This window comes from Chrysochloris asiatica, unplaced genomic scaffold (genome assembly GCF_000296735.1).
Source record: "Chrysochloris asiatica unplaced genomic scaffold, ChrAsi1.0 scaffold00252, whole genome shotgun sequence".
NCBI lineage: Eukaryota > Metazoa > Chordata > Mammalia > Afrosoricida > Chrysochloridae > Chrysochloris > Chrysochloris asiatica.
In genome coordinates this window covers 993,777-1,006,246 of record NW_006408770.1, presented here as the reverse complement: position 1 = coordinate 1,006,246, position 12,470 = coordinate 993,777, and the positions used below count along the sequence as shown (strand labels likewise).

General features: G+C 40.3%; 1 protein-coding gene across 3 annotated transcripts in view; it reads left to right on the top strand.

Annotated features, from left to right (window-relative positions):
- Positions 1-3,946: 3,946 nt before the first annotated feature.
- Positions 3,947-12,470, top strand: part of ABCB7 (ATP-binding cassette, sub-family B (MDR/TAP), member 7) — a 182,522-nt gene continuing 173,998 nt past the window's right edge. For all 3 annotated transcript variants that reach the window (XM_006873729.1, XM_006873728.1, XM_006873730.1), the window contains exon 1: positions 3,947-4,114. In XM_006873729.1, the coding sequence (XP_006873791.1) occupies positions 3,947-4,114 (168 nt within the window). The remainder of the gene's footprint in view (positions 4,115-12,470) is intronic.

Below are 12,470 nucleotides of genomic sequence, written 5' to 3'. Positions count from 1 at the left end.
AGGTTGGCCCAGGATCAGACATTGTTTCGTTCAGCTGTGCATGGGGTCACTATGAGTCGGTTCTGACTCGATGGCACCTGACAACAACAACAACAACAACATATATATGGAGTTCTTGTAGCATAGTGGTTATGAGTTGGGCTGCTAACCTCAAGGTCAGCAGTTCAAAACTACCAGCTATTCTGAGGTAGAAAGATGAGGCTTTCTGCTCCTGTAAAGATTTACAGCCTCAGAAACCCTTTGCAGGGTTGCTAGGAGTTGGAATGGACTGCACAGCACACCACCACCACCACCATATATATGTATATGTGGACTCCCCGTATAGCTGTAGGATCAGCACTGGACTGTGAACCACAAGGTTGGCAGTTCAAACCTACCAGGTGATCCTCAGAAACCCTGTATAGGGTCACTATGAGTCTGTATTGACTCAATGGCATTTGTTGTTGTTGCTAAGTTCTGTCAAAGTCAGTTCTGAGTCATAGTGACACACACACACATACACAAACACACATATATATATAGTTGTTGTATCCTGTATGGGTTTCCGAGGAATTACTGGTGAGCTTGACCTGCTGACCTTGCGGATCAAGATGACTTAGCAGTCCAGCACATTGTATATATATAGTCCTGATGTGTCACTGTAGGATAATGCATGCACTGGACCAAAAGGTCAGTTTGAACCTAAAGGTTGGCTTGTTGTTGTTGTCAGGTTGGCAGTTCCTTGGAAATCCTATATAGGGTCGCCATGGGTCGGAACTGATTTGACGGCATTTAATAACTATATATATATATATTTGTTGTTGTTAAGTGCCGTCGAGTTGGTTCCGACCCGTAGCGACCCTGTACAGGGTTTCTGAGACTGTAAATCTGAGACTGTAAAACCCATGGAGCGGCTGGTAGTTTCGAATTGCTGACCCTGCAGTTCACAGCCCGATTCGTAAGCACTACGCTACCAGAGCTCCTATACAACATATATACTACCAAGTAGTTTGAAACTACGAGCTGTTACATGGGAGAAAGATGGGGCTTTCTGCTCCCGTAAAGTTTTACAGCCTCGGAAACCCTGTACAGGGTCTCTATAAGTCAGAACTGACTCCACGGCACATAACCACCACCACCACATGTTTTATATATATATCGTTATGTATGTAATTATATATGTGTGTGTGTATATATAAAATTATACACAGAGGCTGATGAGCTTGAACCGCCGACCTTACGGCTCAAACTGACTTTGCAGTCCAGTGCATTAACCCACAGAGCCACACCAGGACTTCATAGACATACGTATATATGTTGTTGTTGTTAAGTGCCGTCGAGTCGGTTCCGACCCATAGCGACCCTGTACAGGGTTTCCGAGGGTGTAAATCCTTACGGGAGTAGAAAGCCTCATCTTTCTCCCGCGGAGCAGCTGGTAGTTTCGAACCGCTGACCTTAAGGTTCGCAGCCCGATTCGTAACCACTACGCTACCAGAGCTCCTTATATAGATATATATATAAAGAGAGAGAGAGAGAGTGTTTTGGTGTCCTGGTGTGGCGCTGTGGGGTCAGTTTAAACTACAAGGTCAGTGTTTCAAAGACAGCTGCTTATTGGAAATCCTATACAGGGTTGTTATGAGTTGTAACTAACTCAACAACACTTAACAACAACTATATATGTATATATAGTGAGACAATGTCTACATGGGTAGTAAGATTCAACGGTAATATGTAGCCCTAACAGAAATACTTGGTAGTTAATTCTAGTGTAGTGTGTTGCTGTCTTACATAGAATAGATGAATAAATATTTACTGATGATGATACATCATTAGTAGAAGAAGTCACTCTTGATCTACTGTTAAGAAGACAGCAATAATCTAGAAACATCCAATTAGTCACCAAACTCATTGCTGTCAAGTCAATTCCAACTCATAGTGACCCTATAGGACAGAATGGAAGTGCCCCATCGAGTTTCCAAGGCTGTAATCCAGTCCTGGTGTGGCGCTGTGGGTTAATGCACTAGACTGCACAGTCGGTTTGAACTGCATGGTTGGTGGTTCAAGCTTACCAGTCGCTCCTTGGAAACCCTCTAGAGGGTCGTTATGGGTCGGAACCGACTCGACGGCACTTAACAATAACAACAACAATCTTTACAGAAGCAAACTGTTTCTCCCTCGGATTGGTTGAGCGGTTTGAAACCCCCAATCTTTCTGTTAGCAGCCAAACACTTAACCACTATGCCATCAGGGCTCCTTATTAATCACCAAATCCTGTCAATTCTACCTCTTTAATATTTCTTCAATCAATTTATTGTCACTGTTACTGCCATGCTCAAACCTGGATTTTATGGCTCAGTTAGTTCACTAACTTCCTGGCTCCAATATAAACCCCCTCCAATCCAGCCTTCCTATTTAAGCCAGAGGCAGGCTGCTCCTCCGAAACCCCATATAGGTTGCTATGAGTCAGAACCGACTTGATGGTACTTAACAACAGTTTAATGTGCATACAATTCTGACTCTGTTACTTTCCTGATTAAAACCCTTCACCATATACAGGTCAAAGTATTTGCTTTGAAATGAAATACAACGTCCTTCATGCCTCTGTTCATAGTGCCTGGTGCCTACTACACTGCTGCTACACATTCCCTGGACTCCTGAATCGGACAACACTGTTTTCGTATACATTCTTGCTTTTAAACCTGCCTTTTAAATGGAATTTCCTTCAACTTCAACTAGAAAAGTCTATATTCTTTAAATAACTAAGCTCTTTATCATTCTCTTTTCTAGAAACCTGGAGTGTAAATAAAGCTAAGGGCAGAGGCTATACTTCCTTCTGTCCACACTTCCTCTAAATAAGGAGTTCATAATTATTTGCCTGTCATTGTGAAAGGTTTAAGGAGGAAGCAATAAATATAAAATTGCAACTGCATTTTACTCTCCAGGGTCTCAAGTGACTTACAGTTAGACATGCAGTGTCCTAGACAACTGCAAACATTTTGACATTTTATTTCATGGTTGTTGTTAAGTGCCATCGAGTCGGTTCCAACTCATAATGACTCTGTATAGGGTTTCCGAGGAGCTGCCGGTGAGGTTGAGCTGCCGACCTTGCAGATCGTGCAATCCAGTGCTTATCCTACAGGGCCACACCAGGACTCCATTCCCCCCCAACCCCAATTTGTCTTTAAACATGGACTTCTCTAAATACATTTCCACTAAGCTTTTTGAGAAAGGGAAGAACTACTAGCCAAATAAAAGGGCTTACATGATGAAGAGGTGGAGAATCTAAGTGATAAAGGCTCCTCCAGGGTGATACTTATGCCTGTGGTTTAATGAATTCTGGAGTCCTGGTGTGGCACTGTAGGTTAAGCACTGGACTGCAAGGTCAGTTTGAACCATAAAGTTGGCAGTTCAAACTCACAAGCCGCTCCTCTGAAACCCTATAAGGGGTTGCTATGAGTTGGAACCGACTCCAAGGCACTGAACAACTTTTAGTGCACATGGTAGTGAAGATAAAAATATACATAGGGAAAATGAAGAGTGGAGAGCGATACTGAGTTGGAAGCAGTAAGAGAAAAAGCGAAGGCAGAACAAGCTAGGGTTGCCAAATTTAACAAACACAACAGTTGGGAGATACTCATACTAAAAATGATTTGTTCTTTAATTGAAATTCAGATTTAACTGGGCGTTCAAATTTTATTCTAAGACAAAAAAGAAAGAAAACTCCTCGGTATTTCCGGTTGTGTAAAAAAAAAAACAACAACAAAAAAAACACCACATTAAACCGTAGTCCACAAGATGAAGCAGGCGCGACAAACTGTCCAAATCCTCAGGAACTATTTCTTGTCTCAGGGCCCGAAAAGCGGCAGAGGTGGGGGGTGGGGAAGGGGAAAAGAGTAGATTAAGGTAGCTGTTTGGTCCGCCCGTGTCCCACAATCCTTTGCTCTCGGTTTCTCTTCTCTTGCTCAAGATGGCGCTGCTCGTTATACCTTGTTGGCGTTGGGCGTCTGCAGCGGCTACTCTCAAAAAATATCGACACTCAGCGATTCTGAACCGGCCTCTATTTTCTGTTCGCGGGCCAGTTTCGCAGTGGAGATCACGTCAGCTTGGCGCCTCGGGAACCGCTGGTATCTACCAGGTGAGATGTCATTCACGTGAAAGAGTAGGGTGAAGGGCAAAGGGATCTGTGCGGGAAGAGGTTGCCCTCTTAATCTCACGTCAGAGAGTTTCAAGAAGGAATATCAGGGATAATCCGGGGCATGAGTAAGTGAAGGAAGTTAGGGGTTAATAATAGAGGAGGTAGTGAAGAAAACCTTTGGGGATTCTAAATGGGAACTAGGGCAAGGGTGACCTCACAGGTTGCTTGACGCTCAGAATTTAAAAATTATTCTTTAAAAAATGGGGGTCCATACCATTTCCTCGCCTGCTTACCTTTTTAAAAGCAAGGGAAAATAGTTTGGTTCCCAGCGTATGGATTTTTGGGACCAGTTTGTCGATGTTTCAGATTTTACTCACTTGGATGTATCAATTTGGACCCTGTAAGATGACAGGAAGCCCCCTATAAGTAAGTGGCAAGTTTTGTTAGCACTAATTGGTTCCCTTGCTGCCAAGGTAGTGCTCCTTGATTGGACAAAAGTATATATATATTTTTTTCTCCAAAAGACGTACTACCTGAATTCATATGTAAAGATGATTGCCCATTGATCTGAAAATAGTTGTATTCTCTGTGTACAGAAGCCATAAGGTTACTTGCCTGTAATTAATGAATGTAGTTATGGTTGAAGCGTGTCTCTTAATATTTGTTTACATTGCTACCTCTCACTCAAGCGGATTTTGATTACTGGTACTTGATGTACTTCAGTATAACTTTTTATTTTCTATATAGACAAAAAGCCAAATTGTCACCCTTGTTCATCAGTATGACTTTAAAGTATTGTCAGCTTTGTAAAAGGAACAAATAGCCTCTTAAATTTTGATTCTGTGATGACCATTTTTTAATGTCTACTAGAGCACAGAATCGAATCAACATTTAGGAGGTTATTTGTTCCTTTTGTGGCACTGTTTTAATACGCTGGACTGCACAAAGTAGATTTGAACTGCAAGGTTGGTGGTTCAAGCTCATCAGCTGCTATGGGTTGGAACTGACTTGACGACACTTAACAACATAGCACAGAATCAAAATTTAAGAGGTTATTTGTTCCTTTTACAAAGCTGACAATACTTTAAAGTCATACTGATGATCAAGTGGTGACAATTCAACTTTTTGTCTATATATAGAAAGTAGGAAGTTATAATGAAGTACATCAAGTATCAGTAATCAAAAACTGCTTGGGTGAGAGGTAGCAATGGAAACCAATATTAAAGAGACACACTTCAACTGTAGCTACATTCTTAATTATGAGCACATAGCTTTATGAATTCTATACACACAGAAAAGCAACTGAATTTTCTGATCAGTGGACAATCATCTTTACATATGAATTCAGGGTAGTACATCTTTTGGAAGAAAGAAAATAATTATAGCTTTGGTCTATCAAGGAGCACTGCCTTGACAGCAACTAGTACTAACAAAGTTTGTCATTTATAAGATGGCTTCTTGTCATCTTACAGTGTTCAAATTAGTACTGTGCAGGAATCCTGGTATGGCATTGTAGGACAAGCACTTGATTGCTAACCACAAGGTTGGCAGTTCAAATCCACCAGTGGCTCCTGGGAAACACTATACAAGGTTGGTATGAGTCAGAACTGACTCTGTATCATGTAATGACCACAGTGTAGCACTGCGATAGAGATAATGGTACCCAGAGAAACAGATACAGTTTGTGCCTGTAAGAATTGTGCAATTTAGTTAAGGAGAGTAAGAAACTAAGGTATTAGGTTAATATCAAATTAGGGTTATAGACTTTCAGAACAAATAGTGATAATTAGAGGTTAGATTATAGGGAAGATCTCTTGCTGGTGTTAGAATTGGGGAAAACATTCCAAACAGTGAGATAACACTAAACTGGGCTGGTGAAATTAGATAAATTTATTCAATAATTATTGAACACTTTTACAGCACTGAAGAAGTCAAAATACAGACCATCTTCTTAAAGAGCTTAAAATCTAGTAAGGGAAATTGATAAGCAGACAGGCAGTTACAATAGAGTAGAATTGTACAGTAGTGGCAAGGGTACAAACAAGTGTTCCACTGCTATTTTGAAGATTTTCAGGACTCCTGATGTGGCGCTGTAGGTAAGTAAGTACCACAAGGTTGTTGGTTCAAACCCACCAGTTGTTCCTTGGAAATCCTATACAGGGTCACTTTGAGTTGGAACTGATTCCATGGCATTTAACAGCAACTATATTCAGAAGCTCTGGTAGCGTAGTGATTACGAATCGGGCTGTGAACCTTAGGGTCAGCAGTTCGAAACTACCAGCTGTTCTGCGGGAGAAAGATGAGGCTTTCTGCTTCCATAAAGATTTACAGCCTCGGAAACCCTGTACAGGGTCTCTATGGGTCGGAATCTACTCGACAGCACTTAACAACAACATATTCAGAAGTAGTCTGCCTCTCATTCTTCCTAGTCTGTCTGTCAGTCTAGAAGTTCAGCTGAAACCTGTTCACCATGGGTGACCTGCCTGTATTTAAAATATCAGTGGTGTAGCTACTAGCATCACGACAACATTCAAATCAGCACAGTATGATAAATTGATAGATGAGTGTTGGTCATACATAGTTGTTGTTAAGTGCAGTCGAGTCAATTCTGACCCATAGTGACCCTGTATAGGGTTTCCAAGGAGCCACTGGTGAGCTTGAACCACCGACCTTACAGTTCAAACAGCTTTGCATTCTGGTGCATTAACTCACAGCGCCATACCAGGACTCCATGTATATATACACACACCCACATATAGGTGATGAATGTAATGCATTGTAAAATACTTGTTTCATGCAGGGACTTGGCCTTGAATTATGTTGTGCAATATGATAGGTGTTATCCTCATATGAGTGTTGTCTTCGTATGAGGGAGTTTGGTGGCTCCATGCGATAAGCACTGGACGGTGAAACACAAGGTTGACGGTTCAAGCCTACCAGCCGCTTATTGGGAGAAAGATGAAACTTAAGCTTCCACAAAGATTTAAAGCCTCAAAAAACCCATCCAGGGTCACTATGAGTTGGAAGTGACTCTGCGGCACTTAACAGCAACAATATCCTCATATGAGGAGGTCTGGTGTAGCACTGTAGGATAAGCACTGGACTGCTAACTGTAAGGCTGGATGTTCAGATCCACCAGCTACTCCTTGGAAATGTTTACAGGTTTGTTTTGAGTTGGAACAACAATCCTCATATGAAGGGGTGCTGGTTCCATAGTGGGTTACACATTGTGCTGCTAACCATAAGGTCAGCAGTTTGAATCCACCAACTGCTTGCTCTTCAGGAGAAAGATGAGGCTTTCCATTCCCATAAAGATTTATAGCCTCGGAAATCCTTTGTAAGGTCTCTATGAGTTGGAACAAATGTAACTGAATGCAACAATAATACGATTCTCATATGAGCCCTAGTGGAACAATGGTTAAGCGTTCAGCTGCTTATCAGTGTTGGCACTTCAGACCTACCCAGTAGCTCTGAGGGAGAGAGACCTGGAGATGTGCTTTAGTACAGATTACTGCTAAGAAAACTCTATAGGGCAGTTACAATTTGTCTCCAGGGATTGTTCTGAGTCAAAAATGACTTGACAACAACTAGTAACTGTAGGTGTATTGGTGTAGCCTTACATTGCTATTTAAATTTAAATAAGAAAAATTAGGTCCTCCATTGCATAAGAACATTTCAAGTGTTCAGTAGTCACATGGGACTAGTGGCTACTGTATTAGATAGCATAGATAGAGTTTTTCATCACAACAGAAAGTTCTTGTTAGGTTGTGTTGATTTAGAAAATATTATATTCAGTTCCTCCAGTCCTGGTGTGGTGCTAACAACAATTTTGCAGATGTGAAAACTAAGTCATTATGTAGATAAACGACAGATTTCAAGTCCATTCATTGCCTTTTGCGTGTCACATACTTATATAAGACTCTGACAGACAGTTGTTGTTAGGTGCCATGAGTTGGTACCGACCCATAGCAACCTTATGCACAGCAGAACGAAACACTGCCCGATCCTGGGCCAACCTTACTTGAGTCCATCGATGCTGCCACTTGGCCAATCCATCTTGTTGGGGGTCTTCCTCTTTTTCTCTGACCCTCCAACCTTACCAAACATGATATCCTTCTCCAGCGACTGATCCCTCCTGACAATATGTCCGAAGTATGAGAGATGAAGTTTGGCCGTCTTGGCTTCCAAGGAGTAGATACACAAAATATGTACTGAATTATAAATATACTTGTCTAATAATTACTAAAGTACTAGTAATGGAGAGCGATGCTTTAATAATGAAAATAATTCTTAAGTTAGAAGATTTTATGTGATAATATTATATAGTTTTCTTTCAGTTACATTAAGTAAGATTTAAAGGAGTTAGGAAATTTGAATGATAGAATGATAGAATGTTAATAACATTTGTTAATGATAGAAAGTGACACACATTCATTTTCTCCTTGTTGTTGTTAAGTGCCATTGAGTTAGTCCTGACTCATGGCAACCCTGCATAGGGTATTCAAGGAGCATCTGTCTGGTGGGTTTGAACTGCTCACTTTGCAGTTAGCAGTTTAATGCGTATCCTACAGTACCACACCAGGACCCCAGAGTCTCATCAGCATCTTTTATTTAAGTTTAAAGAACTCTACTGTATTGATCTTGACACTGATCACAGTTTTTCTTCGTTTATTTTTTTTTAAACAGCTTTAATGTTTCATAATTCAAATGCCATAATACCCATTTAAAGTTCATAACTCAATGCATTTTAGTATATTTATGGATATATGCAACCATCACCACTGTAAATTTTAGAATGTTTTCATCACCTCACACAGAAACTCCATACCCTTTTACCTCTCTTTGGCTTTATCCCTCCCAGCCTTAAGCAACCACCAGTCTACTCTCTATTCCCATAAATTTGCTTATGTTGGGCATATAAATGGAATCATATGTGGTGTTTTCTGACTAGCTTTTTTCACTTAGCATAACGTTTTCAGGAGTCATCCACTTTGTGGCATACACGGTTATCAGAACTTATTCTTTTTTATAGTCAAATAATAGTCCATTGTATGGATGCATCACATTTTCTTCATCTGTTCATCAGTTGATGGACATTTGGATTATTTCCAATTTTTGACTGTTAATGGATAGTGTTGATAGGAACTTTTGTGGACATGCTTTTGTGGACATATGGCTTCAATTATCTTCGTTTATGCCTAGGAGTAGAATTGCTGGGTCATATTGTAATTGCTGGACAGCAGCTATTTGTGGGATATATAAATACCTATATATCCCCTTCTTTCCATACCCATTCAGCCAATGTCTTCATCCATGTATATGTGTTCAGAACACAACTATTCCAAGGTTGTATATATATCAAATACCTCCCTGTGTCTTCACCTATCTTCATTATTCATCTGCCACCCCCCTCTTCTTGTATATTGCCCTTCCCATTCTTCTATATTGCTCTCCCCCCCGTCACTTGAACTAACATGTGTCTTCCCTCTAGCCAGTGATTTGATGTACTCTCCCCTCTCTCAGATCCCTGGTAACCATCAAAGAATGTTTCTCTTAGTATGAAAAGTTTTCCTTGAGTTTTTTTTTAACTTTTTATTGTAAGTTGAGTGAAGGTCAACAGACAACCTCACCAACTTTACTTTCAACCAATCATATGTTTTGTTTCATCTAAATGATTACATACAATCCCTGCCCTGCAACAAGTTATCTGGATTCCTTCCTGTAGTTTCCCTTTTACATCTTATTTTTCTCAAATCAACAGAGCAAAAATGTTTGATATACACATATAAAACAAAACATATTCGGTTAAATGTCCAGAGGGCACATTTTACAAGCCAGCCTCCTATCTGCAGGCACACAGCTTTTCTCAGTCTATGGACCTAAATCTGCATCTGCTTTCTCCATGCACTCACCTCTGCCACCGTCTTTTCTGTAGCTGCTGTTTTAGGTAGGATCTCACGCTTCACTCATGCTCTTCTTTCATTTCATGAACAGAGGTCCTGGGATCCTCCGTTCGTGAAATGAAAGATTAACTACTCCACACTTTTAGTTATACATCTTCTACAATTACAGTTATGACAGTTGCAATTAATCCTGCTAACAGTTACTCATAATTAGATAATAAAATCCTATCAGCATCATCCCCATCCCCTTTCATGAGATTCATCTGGAAAAGAGGAAAACTGTTCAGTGTGGATTCTATATTACCCCCCTCATTCTGAAACGAAGCACACTCATGAAATCTTGTAAGCCAGCTACTTTGTGCCTTTATAGCACCCCCCTCCCCCATTTTTGATAGCCAGTGTCTAAATTGTCTGTCTCTATCAACCCATTGTACTGAGAAAACAAGCTTGATCCTTGATATGGTCTCTGTAAGTCAGAACTGACTCGACGGTACCTAACAACAACAAAAACAGTCCATCATCATTGAGTGAACCTACCTATGTCAGTCATCAGTTGATCATAGAGTATGGGTTTATTTTTGGACTCTCAATTCTATTGCTTTGGCCTATGTGTCCGTCATAGCAGTACCAGACTGCTCTGATTGCTATAGCTTTGTAGTATGCTTTGAGATTGTGGAGTGGGAGTTCGGCTACTAATTTTTATTTTTTTGCTATTTAGGACCCTTTATACTTTCACATGAATTAGAGGATTTGGCTTTTCCATGTCTACAAAAAAGGCTGTTTGAATTTTGTTAGGGATTTTTATTGAATCTGTAGGTTGCTTTGATTATTAGTGACATATAGCACTGGACTGGTAACCTCAAGATCGGCAGTTCAAACCTCTCAGCTACTCTCTGAAACCCTATACAGGATCACTATGAGTTGGAACCAACTAGACAACATACAACACAACCATACAAAGTTTTCCAGTCCATTAATGCAATATGCTGTCCATTTATTTTGTTGTTATTTAGTTTCTTTGAGTGATGGTTTATACTTTTCAGTATATGAATTATTTACTTCCTTGCTTAATTTTATTTTAGTTATTTTGTTCTTTTAAATGCTGTTGTAAACAGAATTGTTTCCTTAATTCCCTCTCTAGAATTTTCATTGCTTTTGTGTAAATGCCCATCTGATCGTCTGTTTTTTTGGCTTTGTATCCTGCCACTTTACTGAATTAATTTAATCAGTTCTAGTAGTTTTCCTGTACGTTCTTTACAGCCATACCACCCTGAAGAAGTCCAATCTTGTCTGATCTCAGAAACTGATCTCAGGGTCAGGCATGGTTAGTATTTGGAGGAGGGAATAGTGTTATATGTGAAAAGGGATACTTTTGTGTCTTCCTTCTCAATTTGGAAAGGAGCCCTGGTGGTATTGCAGTTTAGGCATTGGGCTGCTAACTACAAGATTGGCGGTTCAAACCTGCTAGCCGTTCTATGGAAGAAAGATGAGACTATTTGCTCCTATGAAGATTTACAGACTCTGAAACCATGTATAGGGTCACTATGAGTTGGAATCGACTTGATGGCAATGAGTTTGGTGGGGTTTATTTTTTGTTCCCAATTTGGATACCTTTTAATTTCTTGTTTAAGTTTTAAGTTCTTTATCGAGGACTTCCAGTACAATGGTCAGAGCAGTCATACTTGTCTTGATGCTGATCTAAAGGGGAGAGCTCTCAGTCTTTATAATGATGTTGCTTTTGCATTTTTCATCGATGCCGTGTAGAAGGTTGAGGAAGTTCCTATCTATTCCTAGTTTGTTTAGTATTTTTATTATGAAAGGGGATTGGGTTTTGTCCGATGTCTTTCTGCATCTCTTAAGATAATCATGATTTGTATTCTATTGATATATTACATTTGATTTGCAGATGATGAATCAACCTTGCATCCATGTGTTAGATCACACTTGATCATGGTATGTTGTTGATAGGTACCCACTCATAGCGACCCTATGCAAAACAGAATGAAACACTGCCTGGTCCTGCACCAGCCTCACAGTTGTTGCTACATTTGAGCCCATTGCTCCTAACACTGTGCCAATCAATCTTGTTGGGGGTCTTCTTCTTTCTTTCCGACCCTCCATTTTAACAATCATGATATCCTTCTCCAGGGACTGGTCCCTCCTGACAATATGTCTGAAATATGAGATATAAAGCTTGGCCATCCTGGATTGCAGGAAGCATTCTGGCTGTACTTCTTGCAACACAGATTGTTTTGTTCTTTTGGCAGTCCCCTAGCTGTAAACCTTGCAATCTTCTAAATATTCCTTTATATGTAGTTCAGAGTTCTGGGACCATCCCCTGAACCTGCTTGGTCCTGCATTCTGTGTTGTTGCTGACGGAGCTCCTTACTGCACTTCCACCCGATCTGCCATCTTGTTTGCTCTCCACTCCTCTGTTTTAGTTACAAAACTTC